The sequence below is a fragment of the Watersipora subatra genome, chromosome 3 (genome assembly GCF_963576615.1).
Source record: "Watersipora subatra chromosome 3, tzWatSuba1.1, whole genome shotgun sequence".
Classification (NCBI taxonomy): Eukaryota; Metazoa; Bryozoa; class Gymnolaemata; order Cheilostomatida; family Watersiporidae; genus Watersipora; species Watersipora subatra.
In genome coordinates this window covers 34,859,172-34,871,213 of record NC_088710.1, presented here as the reverse complement: position 1 = coordinate 34,871,213, position 12,042 = coordinate 34,859,172, and the positions used below count along the sequence as shown (strand labels likewise).

Sequence of the window (12,042 nt, the reverse complement as noted above, 5' to 3'; positions counted from 1 at the left end):
AAATCAACTCAACTTTAGACATTCAAATATGCTGTTTTATCATCCCTTAGTATTGTCCGTAGTTACGACGACCATAGCAATAATATTTTTTGATCCGACATCTTCTACCACGGGACCGCGAGCTTCTGCGATATCGGCCATGATCATTGCCATACCCTCCGCCATTGCTGCCGTAGTGGTTGTCGTGCCCTCCATCATTACCGCCATAGTGATTGTCGTGCCCTCCATCATTGACACCATAGTTATGGCCGTATCCTCCATCATTGTCGTCGTAGTGGTTGTCGTGCCCTCCATCATTGTTGCCATAGTGGTTGTCGTGCCCTCCATCATTGTCGCCATAGTGATTGTCGTATCCCCCGTTATCGTAGTAACCTTGACCGTCATTACCGTAGTGGTTTCCGTAACGTCCCCTTCTGCATATATTTTTCACATTGTAACCACAAGACCTGCCGTTCTTGTAACATATCTGGCAGGAGTTGTAATATCTTCTCTATAACAAAAAGGTAGTATGATATGTATAATATAATATTATATGTATAGAGTACTATGGTATGTATAATATAATATTATATGTATAATATAATATGACATGTATAACATAATATTATATGTATAATATAGTATGATAGTTATAATATAATATTATATGTTCAGTATGACATGTATAATATAATATTATAAGTATAATATAGTATGACATGTATAATATAATATAATATTATAAGTATAATATAGTATGATATGTATAATATAATAGGATATGTATAATATAGTATAACATGTATAATATAATATTATATGTATAATATAGTATGTCATGTATAATATAATATTATAAGTATAATATAGTATGATATGTATAATATTGTATGATATGTGTAATATTATATGTATAGTATAGTATGACATGTATAATATAATATAATGTATATAATATAGTATGACATGTATAATATAATATGATATTTATAATATGGTACATGCATTTATAATAAAATCTTCACGAACAACGGATGCCAATAAGAGACAAGTATTGTTAGAATCTTTTATAATCAGTCATTCATTCTGGTTGTAAGAAACATCAGCTGTTATATAATCGGACGCGTGATGTGAAAATAGTTATATGATATAGCAGAGAAAGGAAATCAGTTGATATGAACTTAGTGATATAATATATTTCAATAAAAAATGACATGATGTAAGAAAACATAATATAAAATAAAAGAATCTAACATAAGTCTGTATAATATGAAATAGACTAGTATAAAAAAATACAATATGTTAATTAAATATAATTAATGAATATATATTGCTAACTATATATTAATAAATATATAATTATGCTAGAATATAATATAATGTGAATACAATACAGCATAAAATATAATATAATTTTAGTATTTATATTTTTGTAAAATAGAAATACTAAAATGATATAATTAATACATATTAAGATGTATTATATTATATGCTATAATATAATAATAGCTTATAGGATACAATATAGCATAATACAATAAAATATATTATAATATAATATCAATAATGCAATGGAATATAATAAATTATAATGTACCATAACGCAATGTAATATATTATACTATACATAATATATTATTATATCATTATTTCTAGTATTATTATAATATATTATATATATTAAATATAATATATGTAATATAACCATGCCTCAACATATAATATAAAGTAGTATAATATAATACATTAAAATATCATACAGAGTGATATAACATATTATAACATACGTTGACATAATATGCTATAATACAGTATAATTTAATATATGTACTTTAATGCTATATTTATTAAATACTGCAATAATGAATGACTTACTGTCGCTGATATAGTGACAACCAGGCAGACTGCAAGAAGTGCTATAGTTCGCCATAGACTCATCTTTCATCAGAGTGTAGAGCTGTCTTACTAAAATGTATAACATTAGCACATGTGTATCCTTGGAATATACAAACATTAGCACATGTGTATCCTTGGAATATACAAACATTAGCACATGTGTATTCTTGGAATATACAAGTATCTGACTACACAGACTATTACAAACAAATTTAATTGTATCACACATTTTCTGCTGACACAACATGCTGAAAACTTAAATTTTACGCGAGTGTTAAACAGAATGCGATGAATATACCAGAAACTTTTTATTTTAAGATCTATCATGTAATGCTAAACTTACATGTTGAAAAACGCTTGGAATAATATAAAGTGGGAACATTGAGTAAGCCTGATGAGAATGAAAGTAAATACATACTATAAAAAAGACTTACCTTCTTATCACTAACTAGAAGAAGCTAATGAAGTTTGTCTTCAAGGCAGCTTCTCTTATATACATTTGGTAGTCAACTTCCTGCCAAAACTGTTTGTCATTAGTCTCTTTCAACTATTGCTCATTTGGCATTCAGTGTTTATTTCCTTTTATCAAAGTATTCTTTAGAGAAGATGCCAACAGTGGGAATATTTCAAGTACATGTATACAGTTTGTACCAACCACATGCTATACTCTATATGTAGAATATTTCACCATATAGGTGGCACCAGTAACACTAACGCACCCGCGAATGCCGGATATCACAGCCAGGTGATGACTAATATACTACCAATTGTCGCAAAGTGCTCATTTAGCGAGAAATTGTGTTTCCTAAAATGGCTGCCATCTTAAATAGAGTTAATAAGAGAGGCAGCATTACAGATTTACTACTTGTACAAACAGTGCTTCTGGGTGAGGTGAAACGCTGATGTGGTAACAACAGTATTGAGTCTGAGTGAGGTGAAACACTGATGTGGTAACAACAGTATTGAGTCTGAGTGAGGTAAAACACTGATGTGGTAACAACAGTGTTGAGCAAGGCAGACTGCAATAATAGCAATAATAATAACAGCAGCGAACTTGTTTAGTGGCTAATTAAAAACTCACCAAATGCGTGAATGTTCATTTTATTTACCTCTGTTTTCAGCTACACACATATATATATATATATATATATATAAATTGTTTCCTCAACCTGGATACCCCGTATGGGTGGTAAATTCTGCTCCAACTCGGGTCTCCTACCAGAGACCTGGAAGTTTGAGCACTCGCCTCAAGATCTTAGCTGTTCCCAATAGCGCACTTTTCTGCAACTCACCTGAGTTGATTGTTGTTGGTATTTGGGCAAGCCACATTTTATGCGCCGGTGTTATTGCGCCCAGTGCCCCAATGACTACTGGGATTACAGTTGTTCTTACATTCCAGCATTTTTCAATTTCTTCTCCAAGAGGGAGATATTTCTCTACCTTTTCTTTTTCTTTGCTGGCTATATTGTAGTCATTGGGTACTGCTATATCTATTATAGTAGCCCTCTTGTTCTCCTTTTCTACCACCACTATATCTCGTTGGTTTGCTAGGACATGCTTGTCAGTTTGGATGTAGAAGTCCCAGAGGATCTTAGCGCGGTCATTTTCATTGACCTTACCAGGAGCTTCCCACCAGTGTTGTGGTTTATTAAGGCCATACTCATCACATAGACTTCTATACACAATACCTGCGACATGATTATGCCGCTCAATGTATGCGTTCCCTGCTAGCTGCCTGCATCCACTGATGATATGTTGGATGGTCTCAGATGCATCTTTGCACAGTCTGCATCTAGGATCGTCTCTAGTGAGATAGATTTTCGTTTGGAGTTGCCTTGTTGGGAGCACTTGCTCCTGGGCTGCCATGATTAGCGACTCTGTATTGGCCGTTAGGTTTCCTTTGTTCAGCCACATATATGTCTGGTGAAGATCGCCAACCTTAGATATTTGTTGGTGGTAAGCACCATGAAGAGGTTTCGTGTGCCAGTCAATTTCCTCATCATCAGGGCGTAGGTCCGTTGTAAGAGCAGCCGATTGAAATTCAGCTAGCAACTTATCTGTGATGGCCATGGAGGCTGCATATGCTTTGATGCTTTGCTCCTCCTCTTTCACTGTCTGCTGTACACTTTTGAGTCCCCTACCGCCATCTTTCCTATCAAGATACAATCTAGTAGTATCAGATTTTGGGTAGAGTGCTCCATGCATGGTCAGCAGTTTACGAGTTGCTATATCTGTTTCTTTGATGGCTTCCTCAGTCCACTTTATTATGCCTGCTGGATATCTTATTACTGGCAGTGCGTAGGTATTTATTGCCATGATTTGGTTCTTGGCATTAAGCTGGCTCCGTAAGACCTGCCGAAGGCGTTTCTTGTATTCGGTAATGGCTTTGTGACGTACCTCGGCTTCGTGGTTGATGTTGCTTTGCATAATCCCCAAGTACTTGTACCCTTATATATATATATATATATATATATATATATATATATATATATATATATATATATATATATATATATACATATATATATATATATATGTATATATACATATATATATATACATGTGGGTACATGTATGTATATATATATACATGTATATATATATACATATACTCTAAACACCCTCTCTTCAACCTCCAAACACCCTCTCTCTAACCTCCAAACACCGTCTCTCTAACCTCCAAACACTGTCTCTCCAACCTCCAAACACCTTCTTTTCAACCCCTGGCACATGTATATACACACTTGTGAACTATATACAACTGTGCCCTGATACATACATCTGCGTATACATATACATACCATATATGTATACCGTATACCTGCATGCACACCTGTGTACAAGTATATGTATATACATGTGTTTATATATACTTAACAAAATTATATATATTATAATGGTGTATATATAATTATGTGTGTGTGTATATACATTGTATATACACGTGTTTACGTGCCTTTATATACCTGTGTACATGTAAATAAGCCTATGCACAGGCAAAAGACTAATGTCTCAATTATTACAGGCCTTACAATGCTTCATGTATATATATATATATATATATATACATATATATACATATATATATATATATATATATAAATATATATATATATATATATATAGTAAATGTGGTTTACACTGTAAAGTAAAGTGCTCAATAATTGAGTCAATTAGAGCTGTGTATGAAGTTTATTAAAAACTACAGGTTAAAATCATTACTACTATTAGTTTCATGCAATCGTGTTGCAATCTTCAGGTAGAATCCTACCTGAAGATTGCAACACGATTGCATGAAACTAATAGTAGTAATGATTTTAACCTGTAGTTTTTAATAAACTTCATATATATATATATATATATATATATATATATATATATATATATATATATATATATATATATTGAAATGTATCCTACTTGAAACTAAAATCAGAGTGTTCAACATAGGATGGAGCAGTATAAGTTGGAAAGTCAAATAGTTTACTTATCTTTCAGCTACTGTCAGTTTCCTGCTGGCGCATTCTTCAGGCCTGAAGAATGCGCCAGCAGGAAACTGACAGTAGCTGAAAGATAAGTAAACTATTTGACTTTCCAATTTATATATATATATATATACATATATATATATATATATATAAATTGTGTGTGTATATACAATGTATATACACACACACATAATTATATATACACCCATATAATATATATAATTTTGTTAAGTATATATAAACACATGTATATACATATACTTGTACACAGGTGTGCATGCAGGTATACGGTATACATATATGGTATGTATATGTATACGCAGATGTATGTATCAGGGCACAGTTGTATATAGTTCACAAGTGTGTATATACATGTGCCAGGGGTTGAGAAGAAGGTGTTTGGAGGTTGGAGAGACGGTGTTTGGAGGTTAGAGAGACGGTGTTTGGAGGTTAGAGAGAGGGTGTTTGGAGGTTGAAGAGAGGGTGTTTAGAGGTTAGAGTGAGGTTGTTTAGAGGTGGTAGAGGAGGGTGTTTGGAGGTTAGAGTGAGGGTGTTTGGAGATAGTAGAGAGGGTGTTTAGAGGTTAGAGTGAGGTTGTTTGGAGGTGGTAGAAGAGGGTGTTTGGAGGTTAGAGCGAGGGTGTTTGGAGGTTGAAGAGAGGGTGTTTAGAGGTTAGAGTGAGGTTGTTTGGAGGTTGGAGAGAGGGTGTTTGGAGGTTGGAGAGAGGGTGTTTGGAGGTTAGAGAGAGGGTGTTTGGAGGTTGAAGAGAGGGTGTTTGGAGGTTGGAGACAGAGTGTTTGGAGGTTGGAAAGAGGGTGTTTGGAGGTTGGAAAGAGAGTGTTTGGAGATTGGAAAGAGGGTGTTTGGAGGTTGGAAAGAGAGTGTTTGGAGGTTGAAGAGAGGGTGTTTGAAGGTTACTTTAATGTTGATCGTAAAAGTAGTAAATAAATAATTGAATATAGCAAGAGTTTTATTTACAGCCAAGATGAATTGGCAAGGAAATGAGGAAAGGCATAACAGTATACAGAAGTTCACACACAAAATCAAAGACATATTTGAAACTATAAATAACCTGACAGGGTCAAATATATGTGCTGGCTACTGTGAAATAAAAAAAATTTCACAAATATGTTGCAGCAAAATGAAGGTCAGAAGGAAAGTCAGACGAGTTCGGTATCAATATTTCGCCAACATAGAAGATAAAACACTTTTTCACTTCAAAGCAACAACCATTTTTAGTAATATAGTTTGATTTTTAAAATTTTGAATTTTGATATTTCACCTTCTGCAAAAATTTAAAATTTACAGTTGATGGTTAGCTTGGTAAAACGAGAAACGTTTAAATGAATCATTGTCAAAAAAGCTGATCAAAAATTATAGATTAGCTTGACTTCATAAAATGTTACTTGAGCTGCCATTTCGAATAGATAAAATAGTTTAAAATAACTTTGAGAATTGCTGCCATCAAAAAGGAACATTTGAACTTACATCTTATTTACATTTTATATCTTTACACCATTGCACCCAGTAAAGACAAAATGAATAGTGAAACTCCAGAGTGTATTACTACTGAGACTCCAGAGTGTATTGCTACTGAGACTCCAGAGGGTATTACTCCTCAGACTCCAGAGTGTATTGCTACTGAGACTCCAGAGTGTATTGCTACTGAAACTCCAGAGTGTATTACTACTGAGACTCTAGAGTGTATTACTACTGAGACTCCAGAGTGTATTACTACTGAGACTCTAGAGTGTATTACTACTGAGACTCCAGAGTGTATTGCTACTGAGTCTCCAGAGTGTATTACTACTGAAACTATAGAGTGTTTTACTACTGAGACTCCAGAGTGTATTACTACTGAGACTCCAGTGTGTATTGCTACTGAGACTCCAGAGTGTATTGCTACTGAGACTCCAGAGTGTATTGCTACTGAGACTTCAGAGTGGTTTACTACTGAGACTCCAGAGTGTATTACTACTAAGACTCCAGTGTGTATTGCTACTGAGACTCCAGAGTGTATTACTACTGAGACTTCAGAGTGTATTGCTACTGAGATTCCAGAGTGTATTGCTACTGAGACTCCAGAGTGTATTGCTACTGAAACTCCAGAGTGTATTACTACTGAGACTTCAGAGTGTGTTGCTACTGAGACTCCAGAGTGTATTGCTACTGAAACTCCAGAGTGTATTGCTACTGAGACTCCAGAGTGTTTTGCTACTGAAACTCCAGAGTGTATTGCTACTGAGAGAGTGTAAGTCTCTCACCAAGTCATAAGGCTACTGTTCTATATTTAGATGGTACAACCGGTAAGCAGAGGTACTCACTTATGGTATATCTTGCTATATTATATTATAATATGATTCACAAAATTTACTTGGTATCATGCATACGTAAGAATGTGGTCATATAAGAGCCCTTAATGTGTCATGAGTGTATACATGAGCGTGTACTTGAGCGTGTACTTGAGCGTGTATATGAGTATGTATATGAATGTGTATATGACTGTGTGCGAGTGCGTGCGTGCATGTGTGTGTCAACATCCAAATGCCGGCAGAGAATTATTTAAAAACTTACATACAGATTACTAACATCTCAAATTTATAAAAATTCATTTTCAAAATTTTAGAACAGAGTTTAAAACATAAGTCGCTTAAATAAAAATATGTCGCAGTGTAAAAAATTATCTCTGTTAGCAGCCAACTTGAATTTCAGTTAGCAGCGATCTTAAATCTCTGTTAGCAGCCATCGTGAATCTTTTAGCGGCCAGCTTCGGTTTTTACGAATCTGCTATTTAAGCCATTATTTGCTTTAATATAAGCTCAAATATCTGTGAAATCTAATATATTTGTATAATATATTTACTAAGTTGTTGTTCCTTTCTGCGTTTTTTTTCGTTGTAATTTCTTTTTTAGAAAAAATAAAATTTCGTTTTAACTACAGCAACCATTTTTCCTGTTTAGAGCATTTTTGTTTTTACAATATTCTCAATAAAATCATTGAACTTACCATTTTTCAAAAATCTGTTTGTTATAATGATGCTCATTTGACATATATTGCGTCTCTAAAGTAGAAACTTGTGTGACATTTGAGGCCAACAAATTACAATTCTGTGTCTCATTCTTAATAAATTTAGAGAGCAATGAAATAGCCTAAATGTAGTGAAGTAGTCTGAGAGCAGTGAAATAGCCTGAGAGCAATGAATTAGCCTGAGAGCAAAGAAATAGCATGAGAGCAATGAAATAGCTTTAGAGCAGTAAAATAGCCTATATGCAGTGAAATAGCTCAAAGCATTAAAATGGCCTAAGAGCAGGGAAATAGCCTGAGAGCAATGAAATAGCCTGAGGGTAATGAAATAGCCTGAGAGCCGTTAAATAGCCCAAAGCAGTGATTAGCAATTTGTCTAAATCAAATAAATGGTTGCAAAGAGCTTTAGTTTACATGCTCAATGTCTAAGGACTTTTGTAACAACATGAGGAAAAGGAGCCGGACAAAGGTAATAGAAAGGGGATTAGCTATTTATAATAAAAGAGAAGAAATCATAAGAGAGGCTATACTGAGAGAGGTGAGGATGATACTAGTATAACACTGTATCTATTTGATAAAGCTCTCAAGAAATCCTACTGGTGAAGTACCAGCAATAGATGATGATGCTAATAACCTGACTGGAATATCGTGATAAAATTATTATCACCAAATTTAGCGTAATTGAATATGTTTTGCTTAATCATTCGTAATATAGTCTTTACATCTGATATAGAAATGTAGAAAGTCAACTAGCTTGTGACAAAGCTAGAGTAACAAGTTTTCTAAGCTATATATTTGATATATATATCTTGCGCTGATTATGAAGAGGCATTGGGTTTCACTCAAAAGAGATAATTATAATGTTTAGCCAAGAATGCAAAGTGTAAAGTTTGTATTTGGCAAGACAAGAGAATTTGAGGGAAGGCCACGGCATACCTTCGCAACTACTCATATCTAATTACATGTATTTATACAGGAAAAAACTAAATGGGTCTAACATCCTGTTGCACAAGTTTAAATTGAGACATACAAGAGACTGGTATTTTGCAACTGTCCAGTCAAGCTCATTGGTTCAAACTGCACAAAGATATGGCACCATGCCTAAAATATGTGATTTGGATAGATGATGAAATTAAACACGCAGTTATGTTATTCTGCTTGTTTTGTCTGGTTACATATTCTAGCTCTATAGTCTGAGCAATCTTTTTAAAAAACGAGTTCATATGTGAGGAGAAAAATATAACATGGTATATATTTAGGAGATCCAATGCCTATGGGGATACCCTGTCTATGGAGATACCATGCCTATGTTAAAGTATTTTATTTTGTGATCTTCTCCTAAAAGGATGCATGACAATATGCCAGCAATCAGGCCCAAACACATTATGGACCAGGCAGCATTGTTTTGTTTTGAACATAACAGGACATAATGAGGCTTAGTAAAATGTGAATTTTTAGTAGATCACAGCTAAAGATGCCTATTACAGCACTGTTTTTAAAAACAGTATTATGTTGCTATAGCAACACTTTTGAACATCTCAAAAACTAGAACAATGTTGGACTGATCGGTGTGTTATGATTTTCCAATCTAACATTACCAAAATGGTAAAAGTTTATATTTGTGTAAAGTAAACACCTTCCATACATAGCGTTATACTTGTTACTACATAGGAAGCCATCCAAATGCATAGTAGTTAAGATCTAAAAGGGGAGAAACTAGGAAAGCCGAGGCTAAGGGAACATTAACATAATCCGGTCTCTCAATCTAATTTCTCAATAGGTAAAATAACTCAAATTCCAATAAATTTGACATACTATGTTAGTAATGTAATTCATGTACGCTATAAAACATAAGAATAAAGTTTGGTAATTTATCTTTGAGAATAAAATGAGAAGAACTTTTACAATATTTTTATAAGCAAAATTCAGCACTACTACTACTTTTTCGTGTTATTTTTAAAATACAGAGTAAAGTTGCCTTTCAGGACATTGGGCTGTGCTAGGCCCTGCAAGGATAACCTTCATTTAAAAACCTTTTATGCAAATAACGCTAAAGGATTATTTATCACATAACCAATTTGCACCAATGATGTAATTAATTTTTATTAAAAACCAGATATCGAGACTCGAGTTTTCTGTTTATAGCTGCATGTCCGAGTGTTAAATTTTTATTTTGCTGAAAAATGGCGGAACTTAATCTTGTGGCAACTTATTTTTCACAAAAATTACAGCTATTATTTTTGTATCTTAACAAACTATTAGGCATTTTTCCGTTATTTTAAGTATATGTCATTTATAGTATAAATTATCAATAGATACATAAATGAGGATGTCAGGGATCTATCAATATCAATAAACTACACAGAATTTAATTTTGAAACTTTTCAGTTTGTTTCACATGCATCAATTTAACACAATCATGTTAGCTATATTTACATCAATGTACTTTAGGTCACTTTGCATGAAATTGTCTCCCCTTGTCAGCATTAGCTTTAGTAACAACAATGCTGGCGTGGCTCACGAATTCTGGTTATTCTGAATCTGTTTTATGCCTGTTATTATTGCAAAAATGGTACTTGATGTTCACCTCTGAATTTTACTAAACATCAGTTGTAAATCTTACATTTTAAACAAAATTTACTCACTCTGATTCTTATCAAATTTAAAGCAAATTTAGTCCTTACAGGTTTTGTTCTTAGACATCATACTAAAGGCAGTCTTATACAGATGTCAGTAAGCAGCTTGTCGGGTAATTTTAATTACAGAAAGTGCATATGGAACTGTGAGATTTTGTGGTTATGAAGTGATTCTCCTCTAGAGAACACTCTATAGGACTCATATGCCCACAGAAGGAGTCCATAATTTCTGTATAAGCATTTACCAGCTGTGTGAAAGGGTAGGGGTACCAGACTATAAATTATAACTTGTTTACTGTAGGAGTTAGACAAAATGCAGGAATAGATCATTAGTTGTAAAATTACCAGTTTCATATAGTCATCTTGAATTTAGGGAGAAATTATCTAGTGTACGAGCACTGTGTACGTTAGACCGATGTAGCAGGTTTGAAACTGAACAATTGGAGTTGCCATTTTTTTATAAAAGAGGAGAATACTCCAACAAATTAGCAGAGATAATGTAAACTTAAATTCACGATAATTGTGAGATGCATAAAGAATCATACCCTGTTCTGTTTTAATTTATCAGATGCATTGATAATACTTCGAGAACTATTTTATCCTTTGATTTTTCTAAATTATCATCTCAAGCAGTATTATTTTGGCAAAAAAAATCACAAAAGCTTGGCAATAATATTAAATATATTATGATTAACTTAATTATCTGATTTCCCATTTGTTGTTTAGGTGTCATAACATCCTTCATTCAAAACTAGTTTTAATTTCCTTACAATTAAAAACTTGTACCTCCTCAACCTTGAAGTTTCCTGCTCACAATAAGGACTTGCTCTATTAACTTATTAACCTTGAAGTTGCCTGCTCACAATAAGGCCTCTAACTTTATTAACCTTGAAGTTATCTATTCATTTCAGCATCTATAATTATTCTTTGATTTATCATAGTTTTGGATTCAAAATATATTGGACAATTGTCTTTCGGCGGAGAAGTCATAAGAGATAAGATATCATCGTGTTGCAGTG

At 33.4% G+C, this 12,042-nt stretch overlaps 1 protein-coding gene across 1 annotated transcript; it reads left to right on the top strand.

Moving 5' to 3' along the window:
* Positions 1–6,901: 6,901 nt before the first annotated feature.
* On the top strand, positions 6,902–7,618 carry LOC137390549 (proteoglycan 4-like). Its single transcript, XM_068076877.1, has one exon. The coding sequence runs from the start codon at positions 6,902–6,904 to the stop codon at positions 7,616–7,618; it is 717 nt and encodes a 238-aa protein (XP_067932978.1).
* The last annotated feature ends 4,424 nt before the right edge of the window (positions 7,619–12,042 follow it).

What these genes read in the sequence shown, in the direction of transcription:
- LOC137390549 (XM_068076877.1), top strand. Translation starts at nt 6,902, where the DNA reads ATGAATAGTGAAACTCCAGAGTGTATTACTACTGAGACTCCAGAGTGT.